The sequence below is a fragment of the Phoca vitulina genome, unplaced genomic scaffold, assembly GCF_004348235.1.
Source record: "Phoca vitulina isolate PV1807 unplaced genomic scaffold, GSC_HSeal_1.0 scaffold16, whole genome shotgun sequence".
Taxonomy (NCBI): domain Eukaryota; kingdom Metazoa; phylum Chordata; class Mammalia; order Carnivora; family Phocidae; genus Phoca; species Phoca vitulina.
Genome location: NW_022589719.1, coordinates 8,004,414 through 8,029,074, shown reverse-complemented (window position 1 = coordinate 8,029,074; position 24,661 = coordinate 8,004,414). Strand labels below are relative to the sequence as shown.

The following is a 24,661-nucleotide window of genomic DNA, read 5'->3' as shown; positions in this document are numbered from 1 at the left end:
ACTCATCCAATTTTTTTCTATCAGTTTACACTTGCTCTCTCTTTCTGTCCCTTCCATTAGGAATCTAATATCTAATGAACAATTACTCCATTGAAACTGCTCTTTCCCTAAGGTAATCATTTAACTGTTAACTCTAAACAGTATTTTTCAGTTTCTACCTTTCTGAAATCTGTGTGCATTTGCCATTGTTGATGGTCTTGTGTTTTAAAGCTCTATTTCTTTGGCTTCCGGGCCACCAGAGTCTCCTGGCTCTCTGCATATCTCATTAACCATTCTTTTTCTCTTATTCCTCAGGTCAACTTCTTCTACGAAATTCATATTACATTAATTTTCTCCAGCTTCCCATCTTTGGTGCACATTTTTTTTTTTTTTTTTACACATAATTATTGAGTGACCTCATTACCTTTTTGGTTTTAATAATGCTTTGCTGATGACTCCTTAAATTATTGTTTCTAATCTGGTCTTCTGCTCCTTGCTTCAGACTAATCCAGTCAACTGCCTTCTATACAGGAGAACCTAGATGTCCCTGAGGCACCTTAAATACACAAATTAAAAATTAATTCATCATCTTTCCCCCAAACCTGATCTTCCTCCATTATTCTCTATATCATGTAGCAGCACCATCCTCTGTCTGGTTACTTACACAAAAAAGAGAGTGATGTTAAGCTTTCCTTTTTATCCAATCCACAGCCACAACCACTCATTTTTCAACTCCTTCCTTCACACACTAATTATTGTTGTTTTTGTTCAGATACCTATAATCTTTAATTTAAAACATCAGCCTCCTTGCCTACAAATTCACCCAACATATTTAGCCATCTGAGGAGCCTATAAAAAATGGAAATTTAACCAGGTCACTCCTTGTCTTATACTCTTCAAAGACTCTTCATTGCCACAAGAAAAATCTCCATGCATCTTTTTTTTTTTTTTTTAAAGATTTTATCCATTTATTTGACAGAGAGAGAGAGAGCTCAAGCAGGGAGAGCAGCAGAGGGAGCGGAAGAAGCAGGCCCCCCACAGAGCAGGGAGCCCAACGCGGGGCTCAATCCCAGGGATCATGACCTGAACAGAAGGCAGATGCTTAGCCCACTGAGCCACCCAGGTGCCCCCATTCCCCCCCCAGTTTTCATAACATTTTATTATATTGATTTTGTTAGATTGCAGAAAAAAGGCACACTCATATACTTTGATATTTGTTTTTGTACTTTTTTCTTTCTAACATAATGACTAGGGGAAAATGTTTAAGTTGTATCAAAATTACTTACGGTTCTTTTGTATGCTCTAAAAAAATTTAAGAATTCAATCCAATAAGTATGTATTGAATGTTTTTTATGTGTCTAGCATTGTGCTTTGGGGACCTAGGGGTTACCAAAATAGTGGGTGAATACATAGAAAGGGGATAATCAATACTCAGAAGATTTTATCTTTTAACTGAAGGCTTATTTTATGTTTGTGGAATACAAGTATTAAGAAGACACTGAATACAATTTGATCATCTAAATCTAGAGTTGGTGGAGAAAGAGCTCAGGTGTGAAGTAGCTTGGGAATTCATGGAGAAAAGAGGTGGGTTTTCTCTCACTTAAGCACACCACTAAGGCAGCCATGTGTTGGGTGGTATGTGTGGGGACGGATTTAAAATTCTCCCAGGGTTTATAATTCAACAGGTGAGAATAATCAATAATTCAATAGATGACCATAATAGCAATACTAGTTGAAAAGATAAGTGTTATAAGAAAGGTATGTTATTCAAATTAGAGAAAGGAGCAATTTTGTTAAATAGGGGTCTTTAGAAAATGCCCTATAGAGAAGGTGGCATTTGAGAAACACTTGGAAAGATTCTTATGCTTTTGGAGGCCTGAGTACTTCATTGTTTAATGGAAGTTTACAGAACTCATGAGGTGTAATGGAAATTGTCACCTGACTTAGCTTTTAGTACATGTATTGCTCCAAAGTAATAATATGAACTTGGAAATGTCACTTGATTGTCTAAGCCTCAATTCCCTAATATGGAAAAGGAATATTCTGGAACTATAGCCTCTTTAAGGGTTCTTATAAACTATAACAGATTATTTATAATTATCAGAGTTGACTTTATAAATGGACTGGATATCTTCTGTTTACCTTTCCAGAACCACTCTATCCCTCTCTACCCTATTTGTGTCATGGGAGGTTGACCTTTCCCAGCTACATCATCTGGCTCCCCTTTGGCTTCTGGATGGATTACACAAATGAGTGACACCAGCTGGAGATCAGAGAGTGAGGGGAAAGTGAAGTCAGGGTACTTATTCCCCTAGTACCCTCCCTTGTGTTGCCTTCAATTGGCTGGTTTCCTCTCCTAAAAGCTATACTTCCTGTCAGGAGACCCTCACTATATAACTAACCCTCTTTGATAATCACTGATAATCACTTATTCCTCTTGTCCTTCAGGCCTAGGGATGGTAATGTCTCTTGTTGTTGCCAGATCCCCAGGAACTGTGTACTATCCCCTGTTCTCTATCCCCTAAACTCTATGTCTTTGTAAGTAGTTCCTTAATTAAACTATCATTCCCAAATTACCAAGTTTGAGCATGCCACCATTTTTTTTTTTTCCTGCCAGAACTGACTGAATACTTTCTATTCTCTTGGAATGACTTTTCACCAATCTCTGTATCTTAAGGACTTATTACCATTAAGTGTAAGCAAGAGTCTCTCTAAAATGAAAATATTCTGGGAGGAACTACCTGTTGTCTGGCTAATATGTTAATTGTCAGTAGTTATGATTGGGTTGTATGCTACTTGTTTTAAAGATGTGTGTATGTATGCTTGTGTGTGTGCCCCCTTTGCTTTGTATTCAGTGAGAACTCAACAATTTTATTTAAGTCATCTTCCTAGCAGAAAATACCATCAGGCTAATTGGATCGAGATGCATGGATATGGGGCGCCTGGGTGGCCCAGTCGGTTAAGCGTCTGCCTCCGGTTCAGGTCATGATCCCAGGGTCCTGGGATCAAGCCCCAAGTAGGGCTCTCTGCTCAGCGGGGAACCTGCTTCTCTCTCTCCTCCCTGCTTGTGCTCTCTGTCACTATGTCTGTCTGTCTCTCAAATAAATAAATAAAATTTTAAAAAAAAGGGAAAGAAAATTGGGGGGAATCTAAACAATCTCAAATGTTCAAGATAACCACAAATATCTATTCATAGACATGTTGACCTAAAGTCCACTGACCTGCTGTGTAAATGAATTGAATCTAAAAGAGCTCTCATTTCTGAGTCAGGAGAATAAATTAACATAACAAAAAGGAAAACCATCAAAGGCTAATTGATGTATTTTGTCAACTTAATGTTTCTGTACTCTCCTAAAACACCATTAGTACTACTTTAAATGCAGTCTAAAAAATTCTGTTGATAGTCAATACATCCCCAAGTCATCTAATTAAATAATAAAGCCTCAGCTATAAAATGTGAATGACCAGAAAACGAATTTGAAAGAATTTAGTTTTCCACACTCACATTTTAACAGGAAACCATATATCCCTGAATTTAGTAAAGAGAAAAACAGTGAATGCATAATTTCTGCTCCTTTTTGAACTTTCACACAAAATATGAGAAAACAAAAGCCAAAGATCCATATAAAATGTCCATTGCCAAACAAAAAAAAAGTTAAGTTTCTATCTCTACCAGTAATATTATCTGATGGAAAACTATACAAAATATAACACGTCCAATTTTTAAGAATCTTGAAAATGTTTATAGCAAGCACACACATTTCATGCTAATTTTTTGCAAGTGATAATAAATTTACAAAAACCATACTCCGTGAATGCCTTTATTACACATCATATAAACTCCATTTTCAATTTTGAACATATGAAATGTAAGCTATTCTTATTTTAAATATTCTTATAGACTATAAGTGTGGTATATTGTGCACCTAATAGCAACATGCATTCATTCAGAGATTATACTATTATTCCTAGTTAATCGGTTTTCTATTCTTAAATTTATTTACTTATTTGGGTTTTTTTTTTAACCCAATCTATACAATACCATCAATATATAAGTATGGAAGCAAGGTTATGCCTTGATTAAAACAGTTGCCCTAGGAAATGCCTACAGATCATTCAATGGAAACACACACAAGAAGATCCTTGCTGTTCTTCATTAGGTATGAATATTATATATAATTCATCAAGTAGGTCCAAAAAGACAAAATTAAAATTCAGAACTTAAGTAGGTGTTCCCTGTTGCTTAATTTTCACTGAACCCACGCCAGTCTCTGAAAGGTAATAAGCCAACAAATAGGTTGAACATTAGCCCAAAGCACTGAAGCTATAAACACATGGAAAGAAATACAGCAGAATTCAAATAATGGACCAGAGATTGGTAACCGCCTGTTCCAAACTGGCAACTCCAAACTGTATGGGCAATTTCCTTGGAATTCCTTTTTGTAAATAAATGTGTCAAGATCAGTAGTGATACAGTATTAGTTTGATTAGTTGGATCTATATGGTAAAGTTTATTCAACATAAAACAATAGCAATGAAAAGCTTCCAAATAAAGTCATTTAACAAGATATAGGTTTCTAGGTGAAGTACAATAATGCATATATTGTAGCAAGTGGGTGTTTTGGAATTTGGATGAAACATTGTTAATTACAGCAAGGGAAGAGTTAATCCTATATATAAATAAGAAAATAGTCCAGGTATTGAAGGTGTTATAAATCATTTCAACCTTTTCCTTCAAATCCTGGGCTATTGGGCCAAAAGTAATGAAGTAGATTAGACTAGGTAGCCATTCACATTCCAACTTAGCTTTACATACCTATCAACTTCTCTAATCTCTTCTTTTTGTATCTCCCAAATTTTTTCACAGCTTTGATATTCAATATAAGTGTTACCCAAGAATGTCTTTTATCTGCCTTGATAACCGTATCTATTCTTGAGAGTTTAAATATCACCTGTGTGGTATATTCAATCTCCATATCTAGTTCCAACCTCTGGTCTCTCGTTTCTGTTGGTGAACATTTCAAATGAAAGCCCCACCTCTTCAAACCCAACTGTCCATCTTTCCAAGTCTACCCCCAAATGGTTTTCAAATCCAGGTTCCATGCCAAACCTGAGGGCAATGAGAAAGAGGAAAGTATCAAGGTTCTAGATCTCCCACAGGATAAAGTTCCTATATCATTAGCATTCCTTAAACATTCCACTATGTTCTGAAATTTTGCCTCCCTGAGCAAATGCTGCTTTCTCATACCTTTTTGCCTTTGTACAAATAGTTCTCTCTACTAGAATTCCCTTCCTCTACTTATCTACTTAGAAAACTCAGTTACTTCTGAAAATGTGTATTAGCTTCATCTCTTCTGTGAAACCCCAGACAGAACTGTTTCCCTTACTATTATCCCAAAGCAATCTATACATATCTCTATTATAGAATGCTTTATTCCAGAGAACTCTTTTACCACAGATTGCTTCTTTTTTGTATCCCTATTACCTAACACAGTGTCTAACATAAAAAAGGTGTTTTAATAAATGTCAGCTTCTTCCTGTATTTTTTACCTCCTAAATCTCTCTCAAATCTGTCCATTCCTCTCAAACTCCACAACTATCACCACTCATGATTTTTTTGTCTGGACGAAAGCCTCATAATTGGTCTGGACCAATCCATTCTCAATAGTGTAGATAAAATGATCTCTTAAAAAGGCAAACCTAATTATCCCTCACCTGCAACTCCCTCTCCAGCCTCACCTTTCACCACCTTCCCTTTGCATTTTCAACTTACTCAGTGGCTTGCTTATAATCCTTCATTCTCACCATGCTTCCACCCAGCATAAAACCTTTACAGGTGTTCTCTCTTCTCTCTTTAGTGTTCTTTGCTCTCCTCTTTACCTGTTTAATTCTTGAGATTCTTGGCTTATAGTTACTTCCCCCTCAGCCAAGGCTCACCCAACCTCCTTGACTAGTTTAAATCTTCCCGTTAAGTGATCTCGTACCACCATATATTCTCTTTCATAGCAGTGGAAATTTCACATTCATTTGGCTGATTATTTGATAAATGCCTGTCTTCTCTACTAAATTACAAGCTCTCGGGAACTAAGATCATGTCTAATTTTGCTCCACATTGTACCCCAGCACCAAAAGCTCTGTACCTGCTATTAGTAGAAACTATATATTTATGAATATATAAATACTTATTGAGCAAGGGAATGGTTTCATTGTCACACTGAAACTCAGACCTAATAGCTCACTGTCATTTTATCACTTCTCCCTATCTTCTCTTCACCCAACCACTTGCCACATCTATCTCCTTAATATCTCTCTTACCAGTATCTTTCTTGTTATTCCTTCATTCAGTAATTATCTTAACAATATTTATTTATCTTAATAATATTTAAGGAACAATATTCCTACATTCAGTAATTATCTTAACAATATTTATCTTAACAAACCTTCTATGTGCCAGACATTGTCTTCAAGATTGAGGATAGGGTTGTAAAAAAACGGCCAAAACTCCAAGTCCTCATGGAACTTATATTCTAGGATCCCGTGGAGGGAGGGTATGGAAGAGGGGCAACAGACAGACAAGATGAATATTAAATATATGCCATGTTAGTGATAAGTGCTTTAGAAAATGGATAAAAAAGGCAAGGAAAGGGGATATCAAATATTGGGATGTGATATTTGAAATTTTAGACAGAGTGGCCAGGGAAGGCATCTCTGAAAATGTGTCATTTAAATAAAGACCAGAAGTAAGGAAGCCAGTCATATGGATATCTAAGGGATGAATATCCAAGGTTTTTTGACTCACTAAATGTGCTGTCTACTTTCACCTAGATACTCCCCAATTTGCTTAGATTAGCTCTATGGGGAAATTTAGTAGAGAAGACCTTGCTGAAAGTCTGCATACAAGGAAATGAGCACCAGAAAAAAAGATTAAAAAAAAAAAAATCATCTAGAAATACATAGCCATGTAGGAATTTAGATAAGGGAGAAATTAAGCCACTAAGAGTATCACTGTTACACGGAACAGAAAAAGAACAGATATTCAAAATTACTACCTTAAGTCAATTAAGAAAAGTCTAATTTAGATACATATATTCTAAGGTAAGTAAGTTTGCATTTTGGAAACATAAGATTTTAGAAGACTTTTATCCAAAATCAATATAAAACAGGGGCGCCTGGGTGGCTCAGTTGTCAAGCGTCTACCTTCGGCTCAGGTCATGATCCCAGGGTCCTGGGATCGAGCCCCACATCGGGGACCCTGCTCTGCGGGAAGCCTGCTTCTCCCTCTCCCACTCCCCCTGCTTGTGTTCCCTCTCTCGCTGTGTCTCTCTCTGTCAAATAAATAAAATCTTAAAAAAAAAAAAATTTACAAAATCAATACAAAACAGAAGGAGTGAACAAAAACAGTTACAGCACTAAAGGGGTAACTGAATATGCAATCACTCTAATTCAAAATCAAACATAAGTGTTAGCAATGGTTGTTTTCTCATTTAACTAGCTAATTCTTGTTCTTCCATTATCACAGAAGTACAGTGAAAAGGGTCAGAGACCTGTGCAACACTGTGGTTAACCTCCTAAACTGACATAATGAACTAGAGAGAAATGCAGTATTGAATACTATTTAAAATGTAAATTAATATCTTCCTTTTCATATCACAATGCAAATGAATACCTGCCTCTGCATATCATAAAATCACCTACTTTATAGATATAATAACATATTATTAACTAAATTAGAGTTTGCTTCTATTTCAGCAAAATGAAAATCTATAAAATGGATTAACTTTGATGTATCATTTAATATTCGTTTTGTTAACAATATTAAGAACAGTGTCCTATCCTGAAATCTAGGCTGCCTCTCCCTTACCTTCGATAGGAAACTCTAAGCTATTTTTGGTGGGTACCAGATTATATTGTTTCCTCAAATGGAAGAAAAACGTGTACCTTGCTATGCTCTGAATGTGTGTGTCTACCTAAAATTCTTATGTTGCAATTTTAACCCCCAAAGATGATGGTATTAGGAGGTAGGCTCCTTTGGAAGGTGCCTAAATCATGAGGATGGAACCCTCATAAATAGGATTAGTGCCCTATAAAAGAGCCTCCAAAGAGATCGCTAGCCTGTTCCACCATGGGAGGAGGACACATCAAGAAGGTGCCAGCTATGAACCAGGAAGAGATCCCTTGCCCTACCATGCTGGCACTATGATCCTGGACTTACAACCACCAGAACTGTGAGAAATAAATTAATGTTGTTTATAAACCACCCAATCTGTGGAGTTTTGTTACAGCAGCCCACATGGACTAAGACATATCCAGCAGGTAGTCAATACATATTTATTGATTAGCTATGAATAAGAATATTCTGATTTTTATGGTTACATCTTCAGAAAATATATTTCTGGCAAAAGTCATTCATTAATCATTTATAAAAACAATTACTTTTTGGATTTTTTTTCCATATGTAATTATGACACCAATGTGTCAAGTCAGATAGCTTAGATGTAATAAAAAATTCAGAACAGAACACACAGGAAATAAAACGAACAAACAAAAAATGTTAGTTTTAGATGGATACCAATTGCAAAAGGTTCAGAAATAATACTTTCAGCATAATCAAACCACAATGGTGTCAATCTACACGTAGAAGATTTTACAGGAACTGGAGAATCTGACACTAACACCGCTTCTCACCCATGGCTTTCAGAAGACATAGTCACATTAAGTAGAACAGATTAAATGTCCCTGATACAAGTTTCTCAAAGAATTTCTAATACTTAATTTGAATAAATCCCGAAATAATTTTTTGTTTGTTTTGTATGTTATGAATCATGCCTCTAAGCTAATGGCTTTTTACAGAAAAACTTTGCAACTTTAGAAAAATCTGGACAGTTTCTATTACTAATATGATATTACAAAAATAAACATTAACACAAAAAATTATACATTTCTTTCTCACAGGTATCTCTATTCTTACTTCTAAAAATCTCATTTTGTATTTAAGTTCTAACATAGTCCTTAGCAAGAGAAATTGGTTTCATGTTCATTGAGATGATTTGCTATTTTGATAATTTTAAACTGAAGCAAAATCAAGGTTTTTTGTTGTTGTTGTTGCTGTTGTTGTTACTTGAAACATGCATTATACAACATGTAGTTTCATTCAGGTAAGGATAGGTCTATTCCCACATGCTTCTACACATCCATTTACAAACACATATATATCAGTGAAAGAAAATGTTACTTGAATGATGGTTTATACACAGTGTAGTATTAGTGAATTAAGCATATTGCTATTCCCATATGCCTCTACACATGTGTAGAAACTTTTAATGAAAGAAGACGATACTTGAAAGACGGATTATACACAGTGGTTATTCCCATACACTATTCCCATACTCTTCTACACATATATTTACAAACACCTGTATCTTAATGGCACAAAACCAGTCACATAGATCAATGGAACAGAACAGAAAACCCAGAAATGAACCCACAATTATATAGTCAATTAATCTTTGACAAAGCAGGAAAGAATATCCAATGGAAAAAAGACAGTCTCTTCAACGAATGGTATTGGAAAAACTGGACAGCAACATGCAGAAGAATGAAACTGGACCACTTTCTTACATCATACACAAAAATAAATTCAAAATGGATGAAAGACCTAAATGTGAGACAAGTAACCATTAAAATCCTAGAGAAGAACACAGGCCATAGCAACTTCTTACTCAGTATGTTTCCTGAGGCAAAGGAAACAAAAGCAAAAATAAACTATTGAGACTTCATCAAAATAAAGTCCTTCTGCACAGCAAAAGAAATAATCAACAAAACTAAAAGGAAACCTAAGGAATGGGAGAAGATATTTGCAAATGACATATCCGATAAAGGGTTAGTATCCAAAATATATAAAGAACTTATAAAACTCAACACCCAAAAAAACCCCAAATAATCCAGTTAATAAATGGGCACAAGACATGAATAGACATTTTTCCAAAGAATACATACAGATGGCCAACAGACACATGAAGAAGTTCAACATCACTGATCATCAGGGAAATACAAGTCAAAACTACAATGAGATATCACCTCACACCAGTCAGAATGGCTAAACTTAACAACACAAGAAACAACAGATGTTAGTGAGGATGTGCAGAAAGATGTTCTATTCAAAAATGTTGGTTTCACACGTATGGTTCAAAAAAGAAATCATCTTGGTGATGATATCCTATACTGGTGGAAAAGTTAATCTTCATAGGACCATTATGAAGGTCATTTAAAAAAAGGGGTGGGGAGGGCGCCCAGGTGGCTCAGTGGGTTAAGCATCCACCTTCGGCTTAGGTCATAATCCCGGGGTCCTGGGACCTGCACCCCCCCAATCCAGGCTCCCTGCTCAGTGGGGAGCCTGCTTCTCCCTCTCCCTCTGCCCACCCCCCGCTCGTGCTCTCTCTCTCACTATCTCTCTCTCTCAAATAAATAAATAAAATCTTTAAAAAAAAAAAAAGTGTGGGGAGACTGAATTTAATTCTTTCATGATTTCTGCTACAAAGGAAGAATAAAATCAAAACATAAAGAAGCATATGGTAGTAAGGTGCTGGAGAAAGAAGTGAAAACATAAAGATAGATTCATGAAGTTTGTTTCCCTTTTTAGTATTAACACTGTTCCTTCAAATCATCCTCTAACAGTTTCCTTCCCTTGACCCTAACCTTTTCCCTCTACCTTCATTTCTAAGCCTCAGTCACTTAATAAGCTCTAGTCAATTTATCCTATACCCTTCTTAGAGCAATATATCTCCCATCTCATTCCTTGCCAGAATGAAAGATCAATCTTGGAACAAGCTCCGAAAAACCCAGAGAACTGACCAATGAGATGGGTCAGGATTCTTCTGCAGAGTGCTGTGATGGCAAAAGCAGCATAATATGCTCTGAATGACTGGTACTAACATAGTCCGTAGTGTGCTCAGGAGACTAATGATCTATTCTCTAGGGATATTAGGCCAAATTGGCTGACCTCATCAATTAAGGGACCTAATACATGTCCTGAAGATCTTATAGGCTAACCACTAGATACCAAAGAACTAACACTAACGGTGGAGGAAAAAAACACACTGCATAATCTGATTATTAGCTAGAAGCATCCAAATCCAACCAATATCATTTATTACTACATGGTTCCAGTAGCACAGAAGCACTGGAAATATTTCCTTTCCTACTTTCTACATTTAACATGATGCTTTGCACAAAAGGCCACTGAGATCAGAACTAATGAAGAGCACAGACAATAACATATGAAAGTGCTGTGCCAACAGTAAAATCTTATACAATCTGTTATTATTATTAATAATACTCTCCCCAGCAAACACTGGCCTCATGTGGAAAACCCTCCATCTTTATGAATATATTCAATATGCAGAGTTAACTTCTTTTGCTTTCCAGAAAGAAAAATATATATATATACCAAAGAAAAAGTTAGGCTTTATCTGGAAATTTAATGATACACACAGAAAAACACTGTATATCACTCAGAGCAAATAAATATGACAAGGACAAAATATATGCTTAAATTAGCATGAAATGGGACATAACAACATCTCATATATTGAAGACCCAAACAAACAAGTAAAAAGTTTACACAGAACAAGAAAAACAAATAACTATAAAAAATACACTTTCTAAAACAACATTCATCAAAGTAAATAAAACCTTTAAATGCACATGACCTCCTGGTAAATGGTAATTGTTTCACCCAAGGGAAACAAAAACTAGCACCCCCAAAAAAGAGGGAGGAGAAGGTTCACAGGACATTACAAAAAGATGAATCATCATAAAGCTTTGAAACTTGGTTTATTATAAAATAACATTTTAAGTATGCTACTTACAGCTCAGTAGTTTGTTATATGAGGAGAAAGTAGTGGAAGAAAAGTAAATAAAATGTTATGAGAACTTACAATGTCAGGGTATACTTCCTACCACTCTTAACAAAAATAATACAGGACTTAGAAAAACAACAGGAAAGAAAAGAACCACTGGACCTAACCTCTTGCAATAACTATGATTAGACTATTGATTAAGGACTAGTGCTGACTGACCTAAATAGAAAGTAACCAGTACCCTGGATGACTCATGAGAATGTGCCTTGTGAACCAAAAAACGTCACTTGTTTCTCCTCCGTTTTCTTCGAGCTTCCCTTCTAGAATGGACCTCTGTTTTCTTCCTGGGTCTCTAATTTACTGAACTAGAAGAATGGTTCCTAAATAAGTTTCAAAAATCAGTACATATATCTGACTTTTAGATATAGAGGAACATCATTTTTCATAACCACAGAAACACATGTATTTGGGGGTTATATTTGGACCAGTGATTTTTATTTATTTTTTTAAGATTTTATTTATTTGACACAGAGAGAGAGAGAGAGCACAAGCAGGGGGAGAGGCAGAGGGAGAGGGAGGGGGAGAAGCAGACTTCCCGCTGAGCAGAGAGCAGGATTCGACTCAGGGCTCCATCCCAGGATCCTGGGATCATGACCTGAGCCTAAGGTAGACGCTTAACAGACTGAGCCACCCAGGCGCCCCTGGACCAGCAATTTTTAAAACTGTAGTTTCTGATTACCTTTTAAGTTGAACTTAAAATTTAAAAATCTTAACTATATTTTAGTGGTAACAATGTAATAAAGATTCAGCTTCTGGACTACAAAAAAGATCAAATTATAAGAAGATAATTTAAAGACACTGGCTAAGCAAAAGAATCAAGTAAGTTATTGGCCTTATTTATCCTATGCCCTCTATTTATAATTTGCTTCTAAACTCTAATGAAGAAAATTATATTCAGTGATAAAAATGCATTAATTCACTGATAGAAAAGCAAGAATATTCTCACGGATGTTCAACTTACTGGAAAAGGTAAATATACATTCAAGAAATACACTATTTATTAAAGATTTCATTATGAAAATTAATATAATTATACGTATTTATTTACATACATGGTTATAAAAATATGTATATATAAAATAAATATTTTAAATACTATCATATAATTATGAAAAAATAAGCATAAACAAGTTACTTTCCTTTTAGTTTTAAGTGACACATTTTTATTAAAAACTTTAAAGTAATTGTTAAACTAACATTTTAGGTATGACCGAGTAGTTCACTTAGCTAGAAAAACCTTGTTTATATACACATAGCAAAATTTTAAAAAGCAACCAGAAAACTCCTTTCTGCATCAATTCTCCACATTTTTTATAACAAGATACGAACAAACATTTTATAAATAACATTTACTATATACATTCCCATTAAAGAAAATATGTTAAATTTACCAGTGGGTTTCATAGTCCCATATGCTCCACCCCAAAACCCCCAAAACTCTAAGAGGAATTTCTAAATTTGACACTCTGAGTAAGATGGGATTTACTAATACACATTGCATTTTCATAAACTGTAAATTTTATTAAAAGTATTTGATAAAAATTTTAAATATATGATCAAAGATAAGAAATCAATATTTGTCTATTTTGCATTTAATACGGTTAACTCCCTATAAGATTTTAAATACTTTAACAACAATATGTAAAATGTTCATCACATCACCAGGTAATGTAGCAATCTATAAATGCTTAATAGCCCAAGTGAAATATAACAAAATAAATGTAATAAAATATTACATATAATAAACACAAAGCTAATGAAATCCAATACTAATGGGATTTTTAAATATATATTAAAGACATACTTTAGAAGTATACATAGAAAAAAACTCTGCAAGTATAAAATCTGCAAAAGAAAAATAAAAAGCAACAATATTCATTTTACTTGAATGCTTCATATAATTATAAAACAATCATCTATTCATAGAAACCATCAAGTAATGTAATTGTGTTTTCTTCAGAAAGATAACTTGCTTTAAAATTGCACTAAAATGCACATAAGAAAAAAACTTACCATTTTAACCACTTTTAAGTATACATTTCAATGGTAGGAATTAAATACATTCATAATGTTGTGCAACCATCACCATATCCATCTACATAACTTATTTCATCTTGTTAAACTGAAACTATACCAAATGAACAATAACTCCGTCCCCCTGCTCCTCCCAGCCCTTGGCCACCACCATTCTACTTTTAGTCTCTATAATTCTAACTACACTATATACCTCATGTAAACAGAATCATATATGTCTTTTTATGACTGGTTTATTTCACTTAGCAAAATGTCTTCAAGACTCATCCATGCTGAGGCAGACAAGAGAATTTTCTCCCTTTTTAAGGCTGAACAATACTCCCTTGTATATATATGCCACATTTTGCTTATCTATCATCCAATGAACATTCCACATTTAGCTATTGTGAATAATGTTGCTATAAACTTGAGTGTACAAATACTGCTTAGAGACCCTTCTTTTAATTCTCTTAAGTATATATTCACAAATGGAGTTGCTGAATCCTATGTTAAGTCTACTTTTAATTTTTTGAGAAACCACCACCTTGTTTTCCACAGCAGCTCTACCATTTTTCATTCCCACCAACAGCACACAAGATTCCAATTTCTTTACGTTCTTACCAACACTTGTTTTCTGGGTTTTTTGATAGTCGCCATCCTAATGGGTATGAAGTTGTACCACATTGTGGTTTTGAGTTGCATTACCATAATGATTAGTAATATCAAGCATCTTTTCATTCATATATCTTCTTTAGAGAAATGTCTATTCAAGTCCATTTTGAATTGGGTTGTTTTTTGTTATTGAGTTTTAGAAGTTTTCTATATATTCTGGATATTAAACCCTCAGATTTGCAGATATTTTCTCCCATTCTGTGAGTTGCCTTTTTACTCTGTGGATAGTGTCTTTTTTTTTTTTTTTAATTTTATTTATTTGAGAGAGGGAGAGAGAGAGAGAGAGCACAAGCAGGGGGAGGGGCAGAGGGAGAGGAAGAAGCAGACTCCCTGCTGAGCAGGGAGCCCGATGTGGGGCTCTATCCCAGGACCCTGGGATCATGACCTGAGCTGAAGGCAGACGCTTAACGACTGAGCCACCCAGGCGCCCCTGGATAGTGTCTTTTAATGCACAATTTATTTTTTTAATTTTCATAAAGTACAATTTGTCTTTTTTTTTTTGCTAACTGCGCCTTTGGTTTTATATCCACAAAATCACTGCCAAATCCAATGTCATAAATAAAGCTTTTGCCCTATGTTTTCTTCTAAGAGTTTTATAGTTTTAGGTGTTATATTTAGGTCTTTGGTCCATTTTGAGTTAATTTCTGTATATGGTTGTAGGTAAGGGTCTTACTTCATTCTTTTGCATGTGGATATCCAGTTTTCCCCATGCCATTTGTTGAAAAGACTGTCCTTTCCCTATTGAATGGTCTTGGTATCCTTGTCAAAAATCATTTGACCAGATATGTAGAGGTTTATTTCTGGGCTCTATGCTCTATTCCATTTGTTTATATGTCTGACTTTATGCTACTACCACAGTTTTGATTACTATAGCTTTGTAGTTATTTGTCTTTAAAAATTATTTTGACCCTTCAGGGTCCCTTGAGATTCCACATAAAATGTAGGGTGGATTTTTCTATTTCTTTAAAAACATCATTGGGATTTTGATATGGAATGCACTGAATTTGTAGATTGCTTTGAGTACTACTGACATTAACAATATTAAGTGTTCTAATCCATGAATACAGCATTTGTTTCATTTTTTTTTGTCTTCTTTAAATTTCTTTCAGCGATGTTCTACAGTTTTCATTGTACAAGTCTTTCACTTTCTTGGTGAAGTTAATTTCCTAAGCATTTTATTCTTTTCAATGCTACTGTGATTGTAACTGCTTTTTGTAACTTCCTTTTTTCAGATGGTTGATTGTTCGTGTATGGTGATTTCTGAGTGTTGACTTTATATCCCGCTACTTTAATAAATTCATTTATTTGTTCTAACAGGTTGGGTTTTGCAGGGGTTTTCTGTTTGTTTGTTTTTTGTGAAATCCATAGGGTTTTCTACATATAAGATCACATCATCTGCAAACAGAGAATTTTACTTCCTCTTTCTAATTTGGATGACTTCTCTTTCTTTTTCTTGACTAATTGCTCTAGCTAGAACTTCCAGTACTATGTTGAATAGAAGTGGTGAAAGCAGACTTCCTTGCCTTCTTCCTGATCTTAGAGGAAACACTTTCAGTCTTTCGTCATTGAGTATGATGTTCACTGTGAGTTTTTCATAAAAGACTTTTATTAAGTTGAGATAGTTTCCTTCTATTCCTAGTTTGTTGAGTGTTTTATCATGAAAGGATGCTGAATTTTGTCAAATGCTTTTTCTGCATCCATTGAAATGATCATGTATTTTTTTTCTTTTCATTCTGTTGATATTACAGATGCTGATATTACAGATTAAATTGATTAATTTTTATATGTTGAACCATCCTTGCATTCCTGGAATAAATCCCACCTGATCATCATACATAGGCCTTTTAATATGCTACTGAATTCTATTTGCTAGTATTTTGAGGATTTTTGTGTCAATGTTTATAAGGAATATTGGCCTATAGTTTTCTTGTAGTGCCCTTGGTATCAAGGTAATTCTGGCCTCATAAAATGAGTTAGGAAGCATTCCTCCCTCTTCAATTTTTTTAGGGTAAGTCTGAGAACTGAAAATAATTATTCTTTAAATGTTTGGTAGAATTCACCAGTGAAGGCATCAGGTCAAGGGTTTTTCCTGTCAGTAGATTTTTTATTACTGATTTAATCTCCTTACTAGTTACAGGTCTATTCAGATTTTTTATTTCTTCATGATTTAGTCTTGGTAGGTTTTGTGTTTCTAGGAATTTGTCTAGTTCATCTAGGATATCCAAATTGTTGACATACTGTTCATAGTACTCTTATATAATCCTATTTCTACAGAATTGGTAATAATGTCCCCATTTTCAATCTTATAATTTAGGCCATCTCTCCTTTTTATTAGTCTATCTAGCTATGACTGTCGATTTTATTGATCTCTTCAATTTGGCTTCATTAATTTTCTCTATTGTTTTTCTGTTCCCTATATCATTTATCTCTGCTCTAATCTTTAATTTCTTTCCCTCTGCTACCTTTGGGTTCAGTTTGTCCTCCTTTTTCTAGTTTCTTACATTATAAATTTAAGTTGTTGATTTGTATAGTTGACATACATTATATTACTTTCGGGTGACAACACAGTAATTCAACATTTATACACATTACAAAATGCATTTATATACATTATGAAAGATTTGACATCTCTCTTGATTTTTACTGTAAGCAATTATAGCTATAAATTTCTCCCGTTGCACAGATTTTGCTGTCCCATAAGTTTTAGTATGTTGTATTTTTTTCATTCCTAAGTATTTCCTAATTTCCCTTGTGACTTCTTCTTTGATCCATTGGTTGTTTAGGAGTATTTCATTTTGCACAAATTCATGAATTTTCCAGTTACCATATGGTCTATCTTAAAAAATGTCCCACATGCACTTGAGACAGATGTGTATGCTACTGTTAAGAAGAGTGTTCTGCATATATGTTAGATTTAGTTGGTTTACTGTGTTGTTTAAGGCCTTTATTTCCTTACTAATATTTTTCTGATTATTCTAGAGACTACCGTGAGTGTGGTATTAAAATCTTTAGCTATTATTATGATGCAATGTTTCTTTTCAATTCTGTCAGGTGTTGCTTCTATATTTTGATGGCCTGACACTAGATGCATAAATATTTATAATCGCTATGTCTTCTTGCTGTATTAAACCTTTAATTAATATATTTATTAATATATAATGTCTTTTATAATCTAATTAAAATTCTCTTACTACCTCAATTCAATTAAAAATTAAGCTGAGATTTCAGGAAGACTGTTTTAAAAAAAAGACTATCCCATTTTATAATTTACCTGTGTGAATCCAAATTATGCAAAAAAAAAAAAAAAAAAGACATTGATGTTGATTTCAAAGTTTTGCACTCAACAAAATGCCTCTGTTCCATAACTGACTTTGTAAAAAGTAAATTATATAAACAAATTTATATTATGCAATGCTGTTTTTATCTGTTTTATATTTGGGATGGATTATTAGAGAGAGAAAAAAGAATTCTGCTGTTAAAAAATTTATGAAAAATGGTATCCTATGGCTACACTGTGGTAATTTCTAGAGCAGAGAAACATAAAACACACGTCTCAACGAGGTAACATCAAATGACCTAAGGGAAAACTCTACAGACTATATCGATTTTCAGAATTCTAAGGCAAAATTTTGTGCCATTATATAATTCACAGATATCTAATGGCATCATGAGAGTAGTATCTGGCATTGTTCACACCAGCTGGAGAGCACCAATTATTCATATTTCTCCTTAACACTACATTCAGTGACATTAGGTTGGTAGCTTGAAATGGGCCATAATAGGAACATGTATATCATGAAAATCTGCAAAAGAAAATCAATCAAAGTTTTTGTTTTTTAAATCTATACCCCACCCTGACTCTCAGACCAGGTATTAAATATTTACCAGTGTAACACTAGAATATTAAACTGCAGAAGGTATTTTGATACAAAGGTCACTTATATTACTTACATAATTTTTTTAAGACAGAAACATTTTTTTTTTCAAATAAACAATGGTAAAATGCAATGTAAAATAAAAGTTTAGTTCAAAGAAACCTATATTTTAAAAAAATAAGGGAGAGAAAATACTGTATCTTGACAGTCCATTCCATCTGAAATTTTAATAGTTCTTCCTTAAAAAAAAAAAAAAATGCATCTCCCCACAAGAACTATGGCATTGATCCTGTCTCTTAGAAAAGTTCCTAATTTTTTCAATAATTTGAGGTCAAATGAAATAAATTAAACTCTTCCTCTCTGTGGCCAATCAGCCTTCAATATTTAAAGAGACAAAACTGGGGCACCTGGGTGGCTCAGTCCTTAAGCTAAGCGTCTGCCTTTGGCTCAGGTCGTGGTCCCAGGGTCCTAGGATTGAGCCCCACATCGGGCTCCCTGCTCAGCGGGAAGCCTGCTTCTCCCTCTTCCACTCCCCCTGCTTGTGTTCCCTCTCTCACTCTCTCTCTCTGTCAAATAAATAAAGATCTTTTATAAATAAATAAAGAGACAAAACATACAGTTTCAGGATTTTCTCTTTGATGTTTACTCTACGTTAAAGATTATAAAGATTTTCAAGTAAAATATTGCTACTGATCTTAAGAAAAATCCATCATGCAGAGCATAATTAATTTTTTTATAAAGACAATTATATCTGGTACCATGACAACTTCAGCAAATCTAGTAATTATGAAATTAATATTAAATGTTAGAATATCAAAATAGAGAAGATAATTATTTTGAATATGCATAAAACCAACCCTACAACCTTAGTCTGATATTTATCATAATTCATTTTGCATCAGTTTAGATACCAGCTCATTTTCTCAGTCCTCCTATCTGTTTCTCACCAGGTTTCTCCAACTACTTCATCAGACCAGGCCTGCCACACTGAGGTTGGAATCACATAAAAGTCTTGAGCCCGAGAAGTGACCTCAGTACCCAAGGGACATTCCTTTTATTTGTGCCTCACATCTGTCCTCCAGTTAACTTTGACTTTTATTCATTCACTTAAAAATCATTACAAACCCACCATGCTATAGGCCTTGTGCAAGACACTGGATATGGAAAACAAGAAAAACATGTCCATGACTTCATGGAGGACAGTCCACTGAACAAATAATCTCATAAAAAGTTATAATTATAAATTATTATTAATGCTGTGAAAAAAAAGTATATGACTCCATGAAAGTGTAACAGGGAGACCTGCCCCCTTTGGAGGCTCAGAAAAAACTTCCCCGAGAAAGTGAAATTTGAGTCAAGACCTGAAGGATCATGATGAGGAGAGTTCCAAAGTACAAAGGAAACAGCACTTTTTCAATTCCAGACATGCTGGTTTCACCTTTCCTGAACTTTTATTTCCACCTTTGCTGTCTCTCGGCATTTTTCTCCTGGATTTTATTGTATCTAGTGACCAGCTCCAACCCTTCCTATCCTTGTAATAATAACAACAGCTAATGTTAATACTGAGTTCATACTACTTGGAAGATATCATTCTAAGCAATTTATGTATGTGAACTCATCTAATCCTCACAGTGACCATGAATTAGGTCACATTTCCTCACTTTACAGATGAAGAATCTGAAGCACAGTCATAAGTTACTTGCCCAAAATTACACAGCTACTGGTACTAGTCCTTGAATGTCCATCATCTCCCTCATAACCTATCACTCTTACAGAAACCCCAAGGCACTGAACTAAACTGGCACAGTATTTAGGCAAAGAATATCAAGTCTCCTATACCCTCCAAACTGCTACCATCTTCAACTAGGCAGGTCATGCTTTTTCTCTGGTTTTCAAGAAATTATGAATGAAACATTGACCAAGGTGGCCTACACTAAAACATCTCCAGGGACAAAAAAATTTTTTAGAATACGTAATATTCTTATAAAAAGTTATTCACCAGATTATGAAATAATGAAAACTGGGCTAGGAGAAAGAGTTATAATTTACTCAATTCCTTCTGTACCTCCCAAGGAAGAGGAAGATAAGAAAAATTTTTATTTTCTTTTAATCCAAATTTGTAAAACTGTATTTGTTTTGTAAAACATGTATTTGTTTTGTAACAACATGTAAAAATCATGTTTTGTAAAACATGTATTTGCAAAACTAAATTAATATCCACTAAATTGGTTATGATGTAGAAGAAATTCCCAAAATTATTTTCTTTTGATAAGCAACTTTTAAATGATTAAAAAAAAAAAAAGAAATAACCATTAAATGACCAAGGCCTCACCGAAAACTACATTTAGATATTTTTTAAAATTCTTGTTATAATCAAAAGTTTCATTTGTAAATTCACCACTGAAGGTGATATGAAAAACAGTAATTAAGTGGGTGATTGATACAAGTGAGTGTATGACTCATAGTTTGCAAAGAAAAATAATTTTGGGGAAAAGGCTCAGGAAGAAAAGAAGCAAATAATGGATTCTGGAAGAAATCAAGACCTTTCCTGTCCAAGTACTGTCACCAGTTTTTATTACTTGAAGATTAAGGGAATAGTGAATAAAGCTGTCTGCCAGACAGCAGAAAAGGTAAGAAATAACATTGTCTCTAAATGTACCTCACATGAAAGTTTTCAGAAATAACATTTATAAAATTAAACTTTCTATAAAAAGTTACTAGAAAACCCAACTCAAATCAGAACAATGGAAATGTCAAAATAAACCAACATTATATTTGTCAGAAACTTGAACAAAATGAAACGTCAGGATAGGTCAAGTTGTAGAATCGTCTAATTTTATTCCACCTGGTTTTAGAACAAAGGCAGATCCAATACTGATTTTTAGGAGATTTTGTAGGGCTTGGTTTGTTTTTGTTTGGCTCTTTTTCTACTTCAAGGTTAATGTAAGATAAATATTTAGTTTTTGCTATTAGGGTTCAAAAAATTTATACAATGAGCTTTAGTTTCTGGTTCCAGAGGTCAAATTCAAGCCACTGAATTCAAATTGTTCCACTTTTTTACTAATTGTCCCTTCCCTCTCATATATATCTCAATTACATCATATATATATATTTATATGTACTTTTTTTTTTTAGGCTCACATTTAGGTATGGGTGTTAATTGTTAACCATGCATTATGAATCTTCACAGAAAATGAAGAGAATTTCATTTTGATTAAGTTGTATTCAACCAGAAGTTTTATCCAATTTAGTATTTTATTTACATTTTCGTGTATATTTTAGAGTCCCTACTACATGACAGCACTGAGCTAGATATTTTATACACATAATCTAATTTAAGAATACTGGGCTTACCTTGTTATACATATATATATATATGTATATATATACACTGCCTACGGACACTGCCTACGGATAAGGTAAACGAATATTTTTGTGATCAAGCAACCTAAGTCATATCACTGATGGCTTTCATATGAGCAACATCCAGCCATTCCAGCATACTTTATGCATATAGCTTAGAACTTAGTTCATAAAAACTGTCTGATCCAACTTAAGTCTCAAAAAAAAAAAAAAATTAAAGGCTGTGTATGTCTGTGTGTATGCACACAAATGTGTGTTAGATGACTGATTCAAACCTAGGCAGTCCAATTATAAAATCTTTGCTCTTAACCACTAAGCCACTATATCCTGGAAAAGAAGGTGTGACTTTTAGAATGGAAATAACCAATTTAGGTAATAATAGTACTTCTAAAATAAGAAACCATATTTCTGAAGTCAGTACACTAAGTATCAGCATTAAGTTATAAAAACACATTTGATGAAAATTTACTATGATAAAGATTTTTTTTTTCCTTTTGTAAATGTGCTTAATTTCCAGAAAGTTTCCAGCTTTATCTTTTTGGATATTATATCACCTAACATTTTTGTAATCTCTTTATAGAGTTTAAAGCAGTTTTGTATCTAAAACTTTATATAATCCTGCCAGCAACACTAAATAAGGCAAGTATGATGGTTAATTGGATATGTCAACTTTGCTGGGCCACAGTGCCCAGATATTTCGTCAAACATTATTGTAGATGTTTCTGTGAAGGTTTTTCTCGGTTTTTTTTGTTTTTTTTAGATGAGATTAAAATTTAAATTACTATACTAAGTAAAGCAGATTACCCTCCATAATGTGGGTGGGCCCCATCCAATTAGTGAAAAGCCTTAATAGAACAAAGACTGACTTCCTTGGAACAAGAAGGAATTCTGCCAGCAGATTGCTTTTGGCCTCAAACTGCAATTCTTACCTGGGTCTCTAGCCTGCCAGCCTACTGTGCACATTTTGGACTTACCAACCCTCTTTGAGATTCAATTCCTTGAAATGAATCATTCAATCTCTGCTCCTCCCCATATGTGTGTGTGTACATACATATGTATACACACACACACATACACACACACACACATCCTGTTAGTTCTGTTTCTCTGAAGAACTCTGAATCAAATAGCAAGGTAGTTAAGAAGTCTAACAAAACAAGAAACAGGAATTCAGATCCTCACTTTTGTCTCTAGTCATTCCTGAAAAGATACCAAAATTATCAAGAGTCTATGCTAGAACTCAGTTTTCATATCCAAACCACTCAGCCAATGTCATGTTCTTTTTCTTTTAAAACTATTATTTGATAAAACTAATCAACTCTGCAAAACACTATGGCAGATCCTCAAAAAGTTAAGCATAGTCACCCATATGACCCAGCAATTCCACTCCTAGGTATATACCCAAGAGAAGTTAAAACATATGTGACACAAAAACTTGTATATGAATGTTCATAACAGCATTATTCACAGCAGCCAAAAAGCAGAAACACAAGTGCCATCAATTGGTGAATGCATAAAAAGGATGCCCATAAATGCCGTAGTTCAAGGAAAAAAGAAATGAAGTACACACAACAACTTGGATGAATCTACAACTTGGATGCTACAACTTGGATGAATCTTGAAAACATGCGAAATAATGCAAAGCAAATGCAAAAGGGCACATATAATATGAAGCCATTTATATGAAATGGCCAGATTAGGAAACTCCATACAGACAAAAAAAAAAAAAGATTAATAATAGTTGTCAGGGGCAAGGAGAAGGGGCTCAATGCAGAGTGAATGCTAATGGAATATAGGATTCCCTATTGGAGTGATGAAATGCTCCTGAATTAATAGTGATGATGGTAAAACCTTGTGAATATACTAAAAACCACTGAATTGTACACTTTAAAATTGTGAATATTAGGAAAAGTGAATATCTCAATTTGAAAAGTGTTAAAAAACAATAACACTAATCAACTTACCTGGCCTTTTTGTGGTGCCAAACAACGAACAACTTCATCCACCATTACCGGAATATGTAATTTAGTCATGGCTTCGAAATCTCTATCTTGAGATCTGTGTATCTCCTGAGTTCCAGTTTGATCTGTTTGCTCCTGGGCTTCATATTCATTATATCTTTGTGCTGTATCATGTATTTTTTTTGGCCAGACACCTAAATTAAATATGCCAGATTCCAACCAGCATGAAAGAAATTCTTTATAGATTCTACAAAAATATGGGTATCGAAGCATTCTGTAGGTCAACAAATCTAGAAAAAAAATTAAAAATATCATGATTGTTGATTTTTAAAATATACAATTTTATATAACTTTTTAATGTGGCCTGATAAGCTCTAAAACCATTAACGTTTTAATGATCAGGGATGTAAAAATTGATTATTAAGTCATCATTTTTTGGAAATATACTTTTCTAACCTTAATTAACTCTAAAGAATGGATTCAGTGCATTAGAACTATTTATTTAGAAAAGTTATCTGGCGGGGGGGTTGGGGGATGGGGTAACAAGGTGATAGGCATTAAGGAGGGAATGTGATGTATTGAGCACTTGTGAGCAGTTGTGATGTATATACAACTGATGAATCAATGAACTCTACCTCTGAAACTAATAATACACTATCTGTTAATTAATTGAATTTAAATTTAAAAATAGCTATTTGGATGATTAAAGGGATTATGAATATTATCCTATTTCAGGTTCAGGTGGTCTTTTATTTTAAGCTCTTCTATTTGTTTTTCTCATGTTAAAGCTTCATCTTCAGTTTAACTTTGTTTGAAAAATTGTCCCTGGAAAAAGATATGCATGTTTATCCAAAAAGAAATGAGGGTAAAAATCAGTTTG

The 24,661-nt window shown here is 34.0% G+C and overlaps 1 protein-coding gene across 6 annotated transcripts in view; it reads right to left on the bottom strand.

The window, feature by feature from the left end:
- The window catches only part of METTL15 (methyltransferase like 15), a 219,929-nt gene that overhangs the window by 190,609 nt on the left and 4,659 nt on the right, over positions 1-24,661 (bottom strand). For all 6 annotated transcript variants that reach the window (XR_004300638.1, XM_032413855.1, XM_032413857.1 and 3 more), the window contains exon 2: positions 23,785-24,071. Coding sequence is in view for 5 of the 6 variants with exons in the window: in XM_032413857.1 (XP_032269748.1) it covers positions 23,785-24,071 (287 nt within the window). In the remaining variant the exon portion in view is untranslated. The remainder of the gene's footprint in view (positions 1-23,784; positions 24,072-24,661) is intronic.